This window comes from Hyaena hyaena, unplaced genomic scaffold (genome assembly GCF_003009895.1).
Source record: "Hyaena hyaena isolate Hyena2069 unplaced genomic scaffold, ASM300989v1 scaffold_0, whole genome shotgun sequence".
NCBI classification, from domain to species: Eukaryota; Metazoa; Chordata; class Mammalia; order Carnivora; family Hyaenidae; genus Hyaena; species Hyaena hyaena.
The window spans coordinates 11010143-11027408 of record NW_024080632.1 but is presented as its reverse complement, the minus strand read 5'-3'; the positions used below and the strand labels follow the sequence as shown (position 1 = coordinate 11027408).

General features: G+C 37.4%; 1 protein-coding gene across 2 annotated transcripts in view; it reads left to right on the top strand.

The window, feature by feature from the left end:
• The window catches only part of TAOK3 (TAO kinase 3), a 183252-nt gene that overhangs the window by 114761 nt on the left and 51225 nt on the right, over window positions 1-17266 (top strand). For both annotated transcript variants that reach the window (XM_039226949.1, XM_039227027.1), the window contains exons 10-11: window positions 10349-10442; window positions 11491-11572. In XM_039226949.1, the coding sequence (XP_039082880.1) occupies window positions 10349-10442; window positions 11491-11572 (176 nt within the window). The remainder of the gene's footprint in view (window positions 1-10348; window positions 10443-11490; window positions 11573-17266) is intronic.

Genomic DNA, 17266 nt, shown 5'->3' with positions numbered 1-17266 from the left:
TAATATTTGAAAAATATCCATTCTCTATATCATGAATGATAATTTATGTCCTTCCTTCCCAGTAGTGATTTACATTCCAACTTGTAAAGAGGAAATCTGAAAAAGTAATAGTAGGCTTATCAAAGATCTGACTGTAAAATCTGTATTTGTATTTGACCCGTTTAAAGAGCCACCTCAGAGAAAGCTTCATGTTAGATAGAAGTTAGAAGCTCAGATGCCCTCAGCTTTAAAGGTGTGCCCCAAACATTGTTGCATTTATCCATTTATCTAAAATTGTCTAACATACCACAGATTCTTATTTCTCTGATTGTATATTTTGAACTTTAGTGTATCTTAAAGTCACCCTTATCCATAGGTATACTGGCAAATTTAACCAATGATTCTCAGATAGTGGCAGAGTGGGGGTTGGGTTACTGTGGAGTTGGAGAAAGGTTTGCACATTTGACCTTCCAGAGCCAGTGAGAGCTGGCTCCAGCACCAGACTGCCTTTATCTAGATTTTTAATTTACAATTGCTATAAATACATTTAATTTTTTAACATTTGTTTTTAAGACTTTCTTCATCTAGTTTTGTTTTAGTTTGTTTTGGTTTTGGTTAATTTCCTCTATTCTGGTATCCGAATCGATCCTATAAGAATCTCTGAGTTCCAATTTGATTCTCAGGCTATAGTTTTATTTTTCCTAAAATGTTTGGCTTGTGAAGACAACTTGGGATTCTTTGTATTGCATGTCCAATTGCTTCACTGACCCCTTCCTTGAACAAAGAAACAGAGATACATGACTTGCCTTCTTTTTTTTAACCTTAAAGAAATACTTATTTTTTTTTAAACTGAATCATGGAAGAGAGTTAGAATATGTACTTAATTTTTTTAAAATAAGTAATAATCACATAGTTTGTAAATCAAAAAATATATAAAGACATGGAGTAAAAGAACTTTTTTCACCTCTGGCCCTGTTTACCCATTTCCTTTCCGACCCCTGCCAGTACACACAGGGCACCATTGTTACTAATTTCTTACATATCTATCCAGTGTTTCTTTACAAATGTATAAACAAATATGGATATACATCTATTATATTCCTTTTCTCACCCAAATTAACATATAAGTGGCTCTGTACTTTGATTTTTCACTTAATGACATCTTGGAGATTTGTTTTGTATAAGTAACTTAAACTCCTTTTTCATTTTTCACTGGCATCCTCTTACTCCACTATTAAGGATATACCATAATCGATTTGGTCCTCCGTTAAAGGATATTGAGGCAGTATATTTCTTTTTTACATTCTAATATTGTGTTATTCTGTCTTCCACTGAAAAGGAAATGAATCTAATTTATTAATAATGATTTGGGGGACTCAGATTTGCTTACTTCAGATGGGACATATGACAACTTTCAACAATACTATGTAGAACTTTGACAGGGTAGTCCTAACAGTCATAGGGCCAGACCTAGCCTAAACAATTTTGAAGAAGTAGAATTTGGACAGAAAATCACTGTGCCCAAATCCATACCATCATAATTAAATTAATGTAGTGTCAATATAGGGAGAGACTAATATCCAATAGAACAGACTATAAACCCTAATTATATAAATTAGTATATCAAAAAGTGTGTATGTGTGTGTATGTATATATGAAATACTTAAAACATGGCATGCTGTATAATAAGCACTACATAAATGTAATTATTGTTGCTATAGGAGCATACACCTTTATAGATGTGGGAAGAATTTTTCTAAAAATATTTTGAAAACAATGACAAATACAACTTTTGGTACTTTGAAATACAAAGCTATGTAAAATACAAAAATTAAAAGACAAGGCAGAGGTTAATAGAAAGTAGTTACATATCTAACCAACAGAATATTGGTCCAGAACATATAAAGACCTCTTACAGTTTCTCTATCAAAAATAAAAAGAGGGGCACCTGAGTGGCTCAGTCAGTTAACCATCTGACTTCAGCTCAGGTCATGATCTCACAGTTCGTGAGTTCAAGCTCCGCATCAGGCTGTCTGCCATCAGCTGAGAGCCTACTTCAGATCCTCTGTCTCACTCTCTCTCCTCCTCCTCCTTCTCTCTCTCTCTCTCTCACTCTCTCTCACGAGACACACACACATACACACACACACACACACACACACACACACAAATAAATAAACATAAAAAAATGAATACAAGGACAAACAGCCAGTAGAAAAATGGTCAAAGAATAAAATCAACCAGTTCTTTGAAAAGAAAATCTAACCAGACATCAAACCTTCAAAGATACTCAGGCTCACTAGTAATAAGGGAAATGCAAGTTAATACCTTTTCAGGTTTATCAGACTGGCAAAAGTTCTTAAGTCTGAGGATAATAAATTTTGGGAAGCTGCTAGGGAAACAGGAACTCATACACTCTTGGTAGAAATGTAAATTGGTATAATGACTTTGGAGTGTAAATTGGCAGGATTTAGTAAAGTTGATGAGAGGTAGTCTCAGTGACCCAACATTTCACTTCTAAGTACATTCCTTAAATAAATATTTATGCACTTGCACTGGAAATGTGTACAATAGTGCAACCTGATATACAAGCTAGAAAATGTTGGCACTGTAAATTTTTACACAAAGAAGAATGGATAAATTAATTATGGAATACTTTATCACAGTTAAGGATATAGTATTCTTATATCTACATGTATCATCATAGATAAATCTCAAAAATCATAACATTGAATAGTCAATGAATAAAGAAAGTTGCAGAAGTATAGGTGCCAACTGTGAAAGTTTTATAAACACTTTATATTGTTTATGAGTGTGTGTGTTTTAGTATATATATACTAATAAAACATAAGAACATAGATGTAAAAGATTTAAATTCAGAATAGAAATTCTCTGGAGGGAGGAAGAAGAATAAAGATGTATCTACTTTCTTTGGAAGAATATGGCAAAAGTCTGATTAATCTAAATGGTTGGTGTCATAATCTGCACAAGCTTACATGTTTGAAATATTGAAGAATTTAACTTTTTAAAAATGAGAAATTACTGTCAATTCCTTTGGTTACACAACAACAACAACAACAACAACCTAGCATAGAGTTAGCAGTATCGAGTAAATTTCAAAAGTAGACACCCCGGATTTGAATTTTGGCTTCACCAACACTTTGCTGTCAAGACCACCCCATATGGCTACGCATAACACCAGCAGGCATTCACATAGTCTAGGACATGGATGATACCTTTTGGAGTCGTGTAACATGTTCATCCTGACTGAGAGCCTGGACAACCTTCTTAACTTCCTTGAGCCTCAGTTTCTCACCTAAGTGAAAATAATAATACATATACAAGAGATATTGTCGGACTTTAGTAAGATAACACATGTAAAGTGTTTACCATAATGTCTGACACGCAGCAAATGCTCAATAACAGCTAATTGCATTCGTACATAGGATTATTCCTATTTTTGTCTTTTATTTTCCGAAATGAGCCAAAATTATACTTAAGCCACTGAAACCGTATCATCCTCAGTTATGAAAACTTAAGAGGATGTACTACCCAAGTTGAACTTCACAGCTAATTAGTGTCCACGCATTGTTTTTGCAAGACTTTTTCTTGCCATAATCTTTCTAAATGTAATATGGATTCTACCCTTTCCAGCCTTCTTCAATAAAGCAAACAAAATGTGTCCTTTGGTGATGATTCAAGATCACCATTCCATCAGTATTTGTACTATGTAGATGTAATAATGACTGAAGTTTCAAACAGCAGTTCACACTGGGTAAAATAAGGAGTCATCCCAGGAGATGCTTCTAGTACTTTCTCTCTTGAGAGATGCCCTCGAGATGTGCTTAATTTCTGATTTTATTTTTTATAAAAATGAATTAAGGTATGTATGAAAACACTGTCTATCAACCTAACTTTGATTGCCTTTTATAAAATGACTTACTGAATTAAAGAACAAAGCAGCCATCTCCTGAACTGTTGTCTTATCCTCCACAATAGTGATTCCTGCAAATTGTCAGATGATGCTATTGGATCACACTTAACAATCATAGACTCTGTGGTCAGACAAACTTGAGTTCTAATTCTAGCTCTGCCATTTCTTACTTGTGTGACTTTGTTCAAATTGTTTGAACTCTCTATGACATTTGTGTAAGATGTCCTACCTTACTAGAATTGTCTGGATTAAATGAAAATATGAATTTAAAGTTCTTATTATTATAATCCCTATATACTCAATAAATGTTGGCCATTATCAATGCAATCATGATCTATATCATGTTTCATCCAAGATTTTATTTTACATTTTCACATCTCTTTGAAACTGGTGGGTATTTTACAGGCAATCGCCTTTTATAATTATAATTGGCAGCATTTCCCCCAAGTTATACATAAAATAGTGGTATATTTTATAGTCAGTGGCACCTTAGATTCAGAGAAAGATGGTAGTACATGCTCAGTTAATATTCATTAAGTAAAATTGTGACCAAGGACATTTAACTTATCAACAATTATTCAAAATGTATTATATTGTTAGTGCAATAGACCATTCAGGTACCTTTTTGACAGCTTTACTGTGTATCTCTTAGCATTAATCTTGTTAATGGACATATAAAAGAAGAGTATTCTTTTTACATGAAAAAAAAAGACCAAACTGCTGCATATAAAACCCTAAGCAATGATTCTTCTAAGTTTCCTATATGTTTGCAATACTTTAAATTGTACTTTTAATGTTGAGATTACCCTGAGTTGTGGATAATGTTGTACCCTTTCCTTTTGACATTACTTCTATAAGACAGTACATTTTTTCAAAAGCTCCCTAATTTGTCATTTAGATTGCTACGGTAACATCACAAAGGAGGAAGATGACAATGTTACTGGCACTGTCGCTTTTTCCTGGATCACCCTCTACTGTTCCGAAGTGGTGAAGCCTGTCCTATAAATTATCTTTGGCTAAATTAATTTTCCACTGAAAGGACTAGTTACATGCAAGAATCTTCTGAACACTTTGGACCATGAGATTGTCCAGTCAGCAAAATTTTATTTTTCAAGATTATTTCAAGAGAAGTTAATATGATGTTCATCTGTTTAACCTACAGACACTTACTTAGCTTACCTGCAGAGGTTATGATAGGAGCTGGCAAATGGTCCATTAGCATTGTCAGGGAATTTACTGTGCTCAGAAAAGAATTTTCCAGGAAAAAACAAACAAAACAAAACACAAAACATAGATTTTTTTTTAATATTTTTATTTATTTCTAGGAGAGAGAGACAGCGTGAGCAGGGGAGGGTCAGAGAGAGAGGGAGACACAGGCTCTGAAATAAGCTCCAGGCTCTGAGCTGGCAGTCAGCACAGAGCCCGACGCGGGGCTCGAACCCACGAACCGCGAGATCATGACCTAAGCGAAAGTCGGACGCTTAACCGACTAAGCCACCCAGGCGCCCCGGCATATTTATTCTTCTAAAACTGTTGCTGCTGCTGCTGCTTTTTTTTTTTTTTCTTTTTAATTTTAAAGTTTATTTATTTAGTTAAGTTTATCCATTTTTAAGTAATCTTCAAATCCAATGTGGGGCTCGAACTCACAACCCTGAGATCAAGAGCCACATGCTCTTCTGACCAAGCCAGCCAGGACCCCTCCCACCTTTTTCTTTTTAAATACCAGTACAGTCTATCATAAAATGCACAAGGGTGTCAAAGAGACACTGAGACATAGTGAAAATAACACATTTCTTGGATGCTTACAAGATGGGTTGAAATCCCAATTTAGTCACTTACTATGTGACTGAGTTTCATTGTTTAGGCTAGCTGAACCTCAGTTTATCGAGTTGGAAAATAATGCTTGGAGTAACCATGCTTATCTTGCCGAGCTATTGTGAAAATTATGACCGACAGCAATGAGTGCCTGACATGTAGTAGGAATTCAGCAAATGGTAGTAACTACTGTTAACACTAATTATTATGTTTTTCAGGCACATTGGTTCCTAAGAAACCTGTTGCCACACAAACTGGATCCTTGTCTCCAAATACAAATCACTATTTTTTTCTTTTAGTTAATTCACCTTTTTTATGCTTCCACCCTTTTCCCTTCTTTTGAGAAGATATGAATTACATATCACAAGGTGGCTTCAAAAGCATTCCTAGTTTCTGTTTTGCTGCTTATGTGGAAGATTGTATGAAGACTATTATATTCTATAGTAAGGCTTGACACTCTTTCTGTAAAGGACCAGATAATAAGTGTTTTAGGCTTTGCAGGCCATACATTCTCTGTCGCAACTACTCAACTCCGCTGTTAGCATGGTAACAGTCATAGACAGTATGTTTATAAATGAACATGGCTGTGGTTCAATAAAACTTTACATAAACAGGATTCTAGGTGAATTTGGTCCATAGGCCATAGTTTCCCAACCCTTGCTCTATAGTATGCTGGCTCAGCAATGAATCCTGTCACCATGGCCCAGAGGACTTATGTAGCAAAGGATGTGAACATAGCTGAGGCCATTTGAAGCTAGTATTTAGCAAATGCTTCTCAGACCATAGGGCTGTGTTCTGTGCTTAGGGTACCTGTGGTCATGTGCCCCTAACAACTAAAGCTAATCTATCATTGTGTGGCTGGCTGCCATCTTGTGTTGTTCACAACAGGCTGTTGGCTGCTTATGGCCTCACCATTCCCGCTTCAAATCTGAGCTACTGCCTTTCTTGTCACTGTTGAATGGGGTTTTGTTGTTGTTTTTGTTCCTTCATCCTCTTTCTAAATTTCTGTTCTTTCTGGACAGATACCATATGTTTGCACGTATAGGTGGATTAGGAGGAACTTAACGGAAGCCCATGGGGGAGAAGAAGGGGAAAAATAGTTGGGGAGAGGGAGAGAAGCAAGCCGTAAGAGATCCTTGAATGCTGAGAACAAACTGAGGGCTGAAGGGGGTGGGGAAGAGGGGAAAAGGGGTGATGAGCACGGAGGAGGGCACTTGTTGGGATGAGCACTGGGTGTTATATGGAAACCACCTTGACTATAAACTATGGAAGGGAGGGAGGGAGGAAGGAAGGATGGAGGGAATTTCTGTTCTTTCTTTAGTCCCCCTTCCTGGGTCTTTCTCCTGCACTATTCAGTGTTCGTGTGAGCATCTTGAATTTTATACCTTTTTGCCATTAAGTGAGAGAGTTCCTATCCTTCTGGCAGTGAATAAAGCCATCACATAGCCTGTGATGGAATCCCCAAGACTTAGTCGCTCCTCAGTCATTTTTGTGACTTTCTGCTGCCCAAGATTGCTAACAAGGTTTCTTCCTTGCCTTAATTTGCATTACCTTCATTTATTTATTCTATAGGTATTTTTGAACCACCAAAAATAGATACCAGGTGCTATTCTTAGCACTGGGAATGCAAAGATGAACATAGTAGCTGTTGTCCTTGTCCTCGTAAAGTTTAGCAAAGGGGACCCACATTATGTAAAGAATTACACAAATAGTTAATTATGGTTGTACGTAGTGGAAAGGAAAAACATAATTTGCAGTAAGAAAATCTAATAGTCTGAGAAGTCAGAGAAGGCTTCCCTGCGGAAGTGCTTATAAGCATATAATAAGCCTTGAATAAATATTTATGAAATGAATGCAAAATGCAGTTATATTTAAGGTGAAACTTGAAAGGTTGGCAAGGATTAACCAAAGTTTTAGGGAATGAAAGTGAGAGGGGAGTCCAGACAGAGGAAGCAGTATGTTGAAAGGTGCTGAAGTTGGTTCTCTAAGTGAAACGAAAGATGACACGAGAAGAGGGGGAAGCATTACTTCTCACATGAAATGCTAGACGTCGCCAGGGTCGTGTTTGTTTGTTTGTTTAATGTCTGTTTATTTTTGAGAGAGACCGAGAATGAGCAGGGGATGGGCAGAGCGAGAGGAAGACAGGAATCCAAAGCAGGCTCCAGGCTCCAAGCTGTCGGCACAGAGCCCAACCAGGTGCCTCCACACTACAACTTTCAAATTTCTACTTAACAGTTCACGCCCCTATAATACTGGCATCTATTTCATGAGTGTATAATATCCTGTTGAAAGGTTAATAAAAAATATTTGTAGAATGGTAGACTGTTACATTTTAAAAGTATCAGAGAACATTTAGTCAAGAGTATAAAGAGGCCCCTCCAAAGTATCATGAATGAATAACCATAGTTGTCTTCTGCTGGAATAATGTCAATGACTTCAAGTTCACTACTCTTTTTTTTTTTCTTAATGTTTGTTTATTTTTGAGAGAGACAGAGAAAGACAGAGAGACAGAGTACAAGGAAGGGAAAGCAGCAAAGAGAGAGGAGACACAGAATCATAAGCAGGCTCCAGACTCTGAGTTGTCAGCACAGAACCCAACACAAGCTCGAACTCACAAACAGTGAGATCATGACCTGAGCTGAAGCTGGATGCTTAACTGACTAAGCCATCCAGGCGCCCCTAAAGTTCACTACTCTTAACATCATTCATTCCAAGTTTAGGAGGGAGGGTTGCTTTCTTTTTTTTCTTATCCTGGCTTTTCAGAAGTTCATCCTTCTGTGAGTCAAAATGTCTTTTATATTACTTCTGCCTTTAGTTCTTGTTTCTTAGAATTTAGAATAAGCCCTGTTTTCCATTTTATTTTATTTTTTTTATATTTTATTTATTTTTGAGAGAGAGATGGAGACAGCATGAGCAGGGGAGGGTCAGAGAGAAAGGGAGACACAGAATCTGAAGCAGGCCCCAGGCTCTGAGCTAGCTCAGAGCCCGATGCAGGGCTCGAACCCACAAACCGTGAGATCATGACCTGAGCCGAAGTAGGACGCTTAACCGACTGAGCCACCCAGGCGCCCCCCTCTTTTCCATTTTAAAAGGGGTTAATAGAAGAATCTTTGCTTGGGGCTCAAGTCATGATCTCACGGTTCGTGGGTTTGAGCCCCACATCAGGCTCTGCTCACAGCTCAGAGCCTGGAGCCTGTTTCAGACTCTGTGTCTCCCTCTCTCTCTGATCCTCCCCTGCTCACACTGTCTGTCTGTCTGTCTGTCTCTCTCTCTCTCTCAGAAATAATAAAACATTAAAAAATTAAAAAAAAAAAGAAGAATCTTTGCTTAAAAACCTAGTTACTCTGATAAAACCTGAGAATTATATTATGAATTACAAGGGGGGTACTGTGTAAGGAAACCATTAGGATAAGCACAATAGAATGAGATTGTGATTTATTTTCTAGGGCATAATAACTAGTAAATAATATAAAATTAACTGTACTTAGAACTAGAACCTTGTTTCTTTCCTTTGGTTAACAAACTGAGCACCTTATATGTGAATAACATTTTATTACCTGTTGCTTGAGGAATAAATAAAAGCTAAGGAGTATTAGGGTTATAATATCTTGCTCTTAGAGCTAATGATTTTTTTTTTTTGAGAGAAAAGAATTGTATGTTTATTTAGGCACAATAAGAGAGCACATGCCAAATAAGCAGTATACTAAAATAGAGCTGTAGAAATTCCCAAAAAGAGACCATGGTGGTCTGAGTTGGAATAAATCTATTAAGAAATGCCTAATTTCACTGAGTTTCTCTTTAAAAGGGGGTGAATCTTGGGGCATCTGGGGTCGTGCAGTCAGTTAGGTGTCTAGCTCTTGATCTTGGCTCAGGTCATGATCTCATGGTTCATGGGTTCAGGCCCTGAGTCGGGCTCTGTGTTAATGGTGCAAAGCCTGCTTGGGATTCTGTCTCTCCTTCTCTCTGACCCTCCCCTGCTTGTGTTCATGCTCACTCTCTCTCTCTTTCTCAAAATAAATAAACTTAAAAAATTTTTAATAAATAAAAATAAAATGGGTGAACCAAACCTTGCTTATTGTTTATCTTCCCCTTCCTCCCATATCCCATCCACCACCACCACCTGTACCATTTATTTGGCCCAGATGAGCCTTCAAACAGTGTTTATTGAATTGAATTACTTTGTCTCCCATGCTACTTTAGTAATGTTTAACGCATTCCATTCTATAATAATTTTGCTCATTCTATTTTTCTGTGCCTTATGGGTTTTATTTCCAGTAAATACGTATTTTTAAATTAAAACACATACCCTTGAAGATGTTCATACCTATTGTGGAAACACAAGTGAAGACCAGTGTTTTGATGATATGTGAAAAAGAAATGATTTTCCCTTGTCTCTCTTGAAATGGGCTTATCAGGAGCTTTGCCAATGTACATTAAGATGACCAGCAGCTTCTTCTGAATGGCTATCCTGGGCTGACCTTAGAGATGAAAATATGTGGATTATGTGGCATGATGGCAGTAATGAACCATTGATTTAGCAGCAAAGCTTTGCTCACAGATCCTTATTTCTCTATCTGCCTGATGTCTTTCAAGAACTACTTTATCGTGTTTCTTTTTCAGCGGAACGGAAGCCCCCCCTTTTCAACATGAATGCCATGAGTGCCTTATACCACATTGCCCAGAATGACTCTCCTATGCTACAATCTAATGAATGGTAAGACTCTCCCCTCATTTTAAATCTCTAAGGAAATCACCATATGTATTTGGCACTTCCGTTAAATTACATTTTAAACATCTGACCTAGAAACCATTTCATTCCTTTATGTTATAGTAAGTGTGGTGATGCTTTGTAGGCATGAACTGGTTATGCGCGCGCGCGCACACATACACACACACACACACACACACACACACACGCTTTTTTTATTTCTGCCCTCACTGTCACTTGTGCTATGTTCTTAAACTGTGTGTGTGTAGGAACTGAAATTCTGCAGGAAACACATCCTGTTACCTTCCTAATAAGTCTTGTATGTTAAATCCTGACAGTCTCATATTGATCATCTTAGCTGTTATCACTTCTCAGCAGAGATAAAGTACCTTCTCTGATGTCATTGTTTTTCCAGTTGTCATTTCTTTTATTATATGTATATTTAAATATGTTGACACAGAGCATACACTATCTGTCAGAAGATGTATCATTCCATATGGAAAATTATGACCTTTTGATAACTGGGCCACAAGAGTTATAGAAGAAGGGCAGTTTTAAAGAAGAGTGGACAAAATGGCATTCTCAAGAGAAGGAAGTGTTTTCACCCAGAAAGCATATTCCGAAGTTCTCTTCCCTCATGCTTCAAGTTTTCCTACCTGGTTGCAGGTGGTGCCTGATGAAGAGGTTGCAACTGGCTGTGAAGAATGTAGGCTTGAGTTGTTATCGTAGGAGAGTTGTTATCTTGAGAAAGAAAAATGTGTATAAAACTATAATATTACAAATATAGTATTTTCCGTTTTCTCATATAAATTATGATTTGACCTTGCTTGTATGTGAAGATATGTTTATGTGTTGACTGACTTGAAATTCTCCACATTCATTATCCAAAGTATGAATTTCTAGATGCCATAAACTTGAAAATGGTCCACTTCTCTTAAAATTCCATATATTTTATTAAAAATCTCTTAGAATGTAAAATTTTCCCTTATTTTGAGTAATCTGTGTATTCCACAGACCCTCATTTTCTTTTCTGTCAATGCATTTGCACATACAGGACGGACTCCTTTAGGAGATTTGTTGATTACTGCTTGCAGAAAATACCTCAGGAAAGGCCAACGTCAGCGGAACTATTACGGGTAATTTTTCAAATTTGTATTTGAGGAGGGGAATATAGTAAATCGTTCCTGTGGCAGTTCATCATGACGCGCTGGATTAGAACACGCCGCCTTGTCATTTTGCAGAGATAATAGCGAGGCATAGAAACGGCAAGACTATCACAATGGATGTACTATATATTCCCTGTGGATAGTCTTTTCCATCTTCTCTCTCTCCCCCCTCCCTGTTTTTGCCTTACCACAAAGAGTATTTCTCTTTGCTCTGGTCTTCCCTTTGATGTTCCTATGACTAAGACCGCATGAACTTTAATACAGTGTTCTCAGGACAGTCTGCCAGTGGTCCAGGCACCAACTCCTAGGGTTTTCAGTTAGGTTGTTGCCAAATCATCAAGCAGTGAAGATACAGAGTAAATACACAAAGCATACGTTTATATCACATTACATCATACATGTTGGTGACAAGAGTATCATGTTAACTCTATTCATTTGTTGTAAGGGTCACATTTTTGAGCATCCCTTCATACATTTTATTATAGACTTCATATATATATATATTCCCTCAGTATCAGTGAAGTATATGGAGACTTTTACAATACAAAGATCTTTTATTTGGCACTGACTGGGCCAGATTTATTTAACCTCTTTCTGGATGTATATTTTTTAACTCTTTTGTTGGCCGGTTGGTTTTAAGGAAAACTCAGAAAGATTATATTGCTTAAATTTGAAAGCTTAAAACTGTCAGCTTCCTTTAAAATTGAAGAGCACCTCATGTGGGTCACAAATGCTTGGTTTATGTTTTCTTTTTCTGACAACTGTGTAAAGATTATCATATTATTTTCTGGCTGTAAGTGTTTCTGAAGAGGTAGGTCTGAAGCCGACTCATTTTTCCGTGGAAAATTAAGTTTTTTCATCTTGTAAATAGTAGCCCACAGGAACATAGTAGCAGAAACAACAGGGAAAAGGACCCTCATTCCCTTTGGTGTAGAGCCATCACATGTTATAGACATGAGCTCTACTCTCTATGTCTCAGCAACAGCTCCACATTTCTTCAGGGAAAAATGACAACCAGAAAAAAACACCAGATAACCCAAGATAAAGTAACATCTTTAGTACTTTGAAGTAAATGAAGACTTAGAAAAAAAAGGCACAGAAAGCACTACTGCAAAGGGGGAAAAAAGATAATTTGGGGCTGTATTGAAATTAAGGGGGAGAAGCACCTCAAAGAAGATATTACAAGGATTCAAAGAGGAGTTTTAGGGAACAGACAACAAAGGGTTATAAAAAGCAAGTGGGCAGAGGTAAGAAAAGACACAGAAGAGAAAAATTAAAACACAAAATCATAAGCAATAAATGAATGTAACAAACCAATCATTTAGGGTATTTCCAAGGAGAGAAAGTTGTAGGGAAATAAAGTTAAATGCAAGGGAAAAGCTTCTGAAGGTGAATATAATGAATGTGACACATGTCGAAGACAGACGACCTAATATGTGCCAACCTATTATTCCTGAAGAAGAAAGCCAAACGCACCTAGCAGAAGATATTTAAGGATATACCTGAAGAAAACTTTATTGGAAATAATGATTTGGATCTTTATTTGACTTGATTTTATCTTAGTTTGATTTGGTGGGGGCCAAATCAAACAAGTCCACCATTTACTCAACAAATAGTCACTGATTGTCTACTGCACGCCAAGCACTGTTCCAAACACTAACAAATAAGTAAATATATGAATAGAATATCAGTTGGTAGTCAGTTTTTTGCAGAAAAAATAAAGCTGAGACAGGAGCTGGTGTTTTGTTTTGTTTTGTTTAATTAACTCTACCTACAACATGAGGCTCAAACTCACAACCCCAAGATAAAGAGTTGTATGCTCTCCCAACTGAGCCAGTCAAGTTCCCCAGTAGCCAATGTTTGGGTGTTTTTCCCCCGCCTAAGTTTATTTTGAGAGAGAGAGAGAGACGCTGGGAGGGGCAGTGAGAGGAAGAGAAAGAGAATCCAAATCAGGCTCCTCTCTGTCAGCGCAGAATCAGATGCAAGTCTCAGACTCCTGAAATGTGAGAGGATGACCTGAGCTGAAGTCAGACACTTCACTGACTGAGCCACTCAGGTGTCCCAGGAGCTAACTTTTTAGATGAGAAGTTAGGAAAGGCCTTTCTAGAGAGGGGACTTCTAAGCAGAGGCCTGAAGAAAGACACCACAGAACTGATCTTCAGTAACCTGATAAAATTCCTTGCACTCCAAGGATAAAGTTTCATACAAATAGGCTGAAAAAAATTATGTTGGGGTGGACCTTTGACCTAGCTAAGGTGCTCTCCAGTTCGAAATGCAACTTAGATTTTCAAGCCTTACAAATTGAATCAATTTTTTTCTTAATAGCTTTTAAAAAAATTCCTCAATAGCAAAATCCAGCCAATCTAGTGATAAAGCAAGAAAGAAGGAAGGAAAGAAGAAAGGAAAGGAAAAAAGAAAAAGAAAGAGGGAAAGGAGGAGGAAAGAATAAATTAGGAACTGAAGAAAGTGGTCAAAGGACTGGCAGCAAATACTGAATTTCAATCGGCCCCAAAATTGTTTATGTATTTCTTTTGCTTGGTACGGACTACGTTCTTCATATTGAATAGGTAATACAAATTTCTGAAGACAGAGTGAGAAAAGTAAATCTCCTTCCTATTCTGAGGCTGCAGCCACTGTCATGAATCTTGTACACGTTTTTCTAGAGATATTTTATGCCCATGGAAATAAATATTCTTATTTTATTTTTGCACCAATGGGAGCTAGCTCTAAACATTGCTCTAACTTGATTGTCTGTTTTACTTTATAGTATGTTTTGGGTACCTCATTCTGATGAATGGCTCCGTAACATTCTCAGAATGACCACACTTTTTTTAGCCAACTTCTTTATGGGGTCTGCAATCTCTTGCTATTGCAAACTGCTGCAGTGAGTTTCTGTACACGTGTCATCTTGTACTGCATATGGTTATCTAAAGAATAAAATTCTGGAAGTGGAATTGCTAATCAGAGGGAATATAGATTTTAAATTTAAACAGATACTGACAAATCATCCTCCAAAGAAGTTGCACCAACCTATATTCCCACTGACAAAGTATGAGGATCAACACATTTTCAACTTGGCTCTCAGATCAGTGAAAAACTTGTAGTTTTAATTTGTATGTCTCATTATGAACTAAGTTGATGCATCTTTCATATGTTGAAAAGCCATTGGTTTCTTCTGTTGTGAACTCTTTGTGATCTTTGCCCATTTGTCTGATCATTAGGGTTTTTTTTTTAATTATTATTATTCATTTGTAGTAGATCTTGCAAATATTTTTCCCCCTATTCCTCTTTTGGTTTTCTTTATGCTGGGCTTCTTTTGAGAAGTGATGTAAAAAGTCACCTTCTCCCCCCTGCCCTCCCAGTTGGCTATCTTGTTCCCAAATATTTTTAAGTAATCCATTTTTTCTTCACATTTTCTTCCTGACATTAAAATGTCACCTTCACATTGAATCCATTTAAATATAGAACCAAGGTAAAATCATTTATATGGTTCAAGAGCAGAATGTAAATGCTATAGGCATTAACAGTGTAAAAATACTAATGTAGCTAGAACAATCTAGGGGTAGGAAAGAAAGACAAGTGTACTAATTTTCCTCTTTTTCAGAGTAGCTGGTTGACAATAATTCTTAAGTCGAAATGCATAATTTAAAAAAAAGTAATTCCAATCTCTGCCATCTTTTTTGTTTTTCCTTAACTTGAGAGGATCTTTTAAGAACTGGCAACTGTTCGTGAAGAAATTATAGCTGAAGTTAAGCAATTACTTTACTTCATTGTTTTCTAATTCTGCTACATTTAAGTATACCTTAATTTAATAGATTTTCTTAAAATTAGCATGCAGAATCTTCCCATGTAAAATTGTTTCTAGATACTTGAGAGAGATTATCTTGAGAGAGAACATGTAAAATGACATTCTTTAACAATATTTATTTCTGGGTGGTGGGATTTGAGATGATTTTCTTTGACTTTTATGCATTTTTCTGTATTTAAATGTTTCAAGGAAATAAACTTTCAAGAACAATAAAGCCATTCTTCTAAGAGGATCTGGGGACCCTTTAGTTGTAAGGGTGTCAAGAATTTTGGGCTTTGGAGAACAGTGAGGAGATGGGGCTGCAGGCAGAGAGAACATGAGCAGAGGTATACAGGTGTGAAACACATGTCATGAGGCAAGAACTATCTAGACTGTACTATATGCATTGGATGGGAATGAGAACTAGCCTAGAATTACAACCATGAGCCTGGTTGTAAAAGGCTGGACTTCATCATGATGGCGTGTTTTGTTTTGGTTTTTTTGTGGCTTTGTTTTTGTTTTTGTTTTTGTTTTAAGAGAGAAAGAAAGAGTGCAAGCATGAGCAGAGGAGGGGCAGGGAGAGAGGGAGAGACAGAATCCCAAGCAGGCTCCTGCCATCAGCACAGAGCCTGACTCAAGCCTCCAATTCATGAACCGTGAGGTCATGACCTAGGCCAAGATCAAGAGTCAGATGCTTAGCCCGACTAAGCCACCCAGGTGCCCCTGGAGGCATGTTTTTAAGTCTGGGTCTATCACTTTTAAAAGGCCTTACACGGGTTAAGGGTTTAATTACCTTGTGCCACAAGTATAGTGCACTGAGAAAGAAGACTTCTAAGCAGTCCAGAGCTATAAGTAGCTCACCAAGGTCACCATGGATCCAAGCCCTCTCTTCATACTTTGTCATCTTCAGCAGGTGGTTTTTATCTTCTTGGCCACAAAATGGTTCCTGCGTTTCTAGGACTCAAGACTTTATCCCAAGAGGAAAAAGAAGGAAGGGCAGAGTGGAAAACACCTTTTCTTCAGGTGCCTTGCCTTTTTCTTCTAGGAAACAAAACTACCCTCAGAGACTTCTGCCTAGACAGTGTCTCATTTGCCAGAACTCTGTCATATTGTTATTTTTCACTATAAAAAAGGCGGGAGTTTAGTCAATGCTTTTACTTTCCAGTGCTCACAATAAATGAAGGCAAGGCAAAGAGGTTGGAATGGGGGATAAATGCGACACCAGTGTATAGGACGAATACAATAAAATCCGTGTTTTAGAAAGACAGTAGTGGTGGTAGCCCACTGGAAAACAGACCCCCAATGAGCAAACCTGGGTTGCAGCCCTAGCTCTTCCACTAGTTAGCTGTGTTAAGTCACTTAACCTCTCTGTGCCTGAATTTCCACACCTTGAAAATAAAAGAATTTCTTTTTTTTTTTAAATAAAAGAATTTCTAAGAGCCATTCCTGTTCTAAAATTCACTGATCCTAGGTTATAGCTTGAAGTTTACTGAAAACCGATTTGCTCTTGTATAATTGCAAGCACTAGAGGAGCAAAATAATTTACTTTCTCCCTTTCATTCTCATCTTGAAATACGCAGGCTACTCTTGCTCCTGGGAATGGTGTTTTATTTTCAGAAAGGACTCTTTGCAGAGGAAGAGATATTTTATAAAAGCAAGAATAAGGGGCGCCTGGGTGGCTCAGTTGGTTAAGCATCCGACTTCGGCCCAGGTCATGATCTCACAGTTCGTGGGCTCGAGCCCCGCATCGGGCTCTGTGCTGACAGCTCAGAGCCTGGAGCCTGCTTCAGATTCTGTGTCTCCCTCTCTCTCTGACCCTCCCTGTTCACGCTGTCTCCCTCTCAGAAATAAATAAAACATTAAAAATTAAAAAAAAA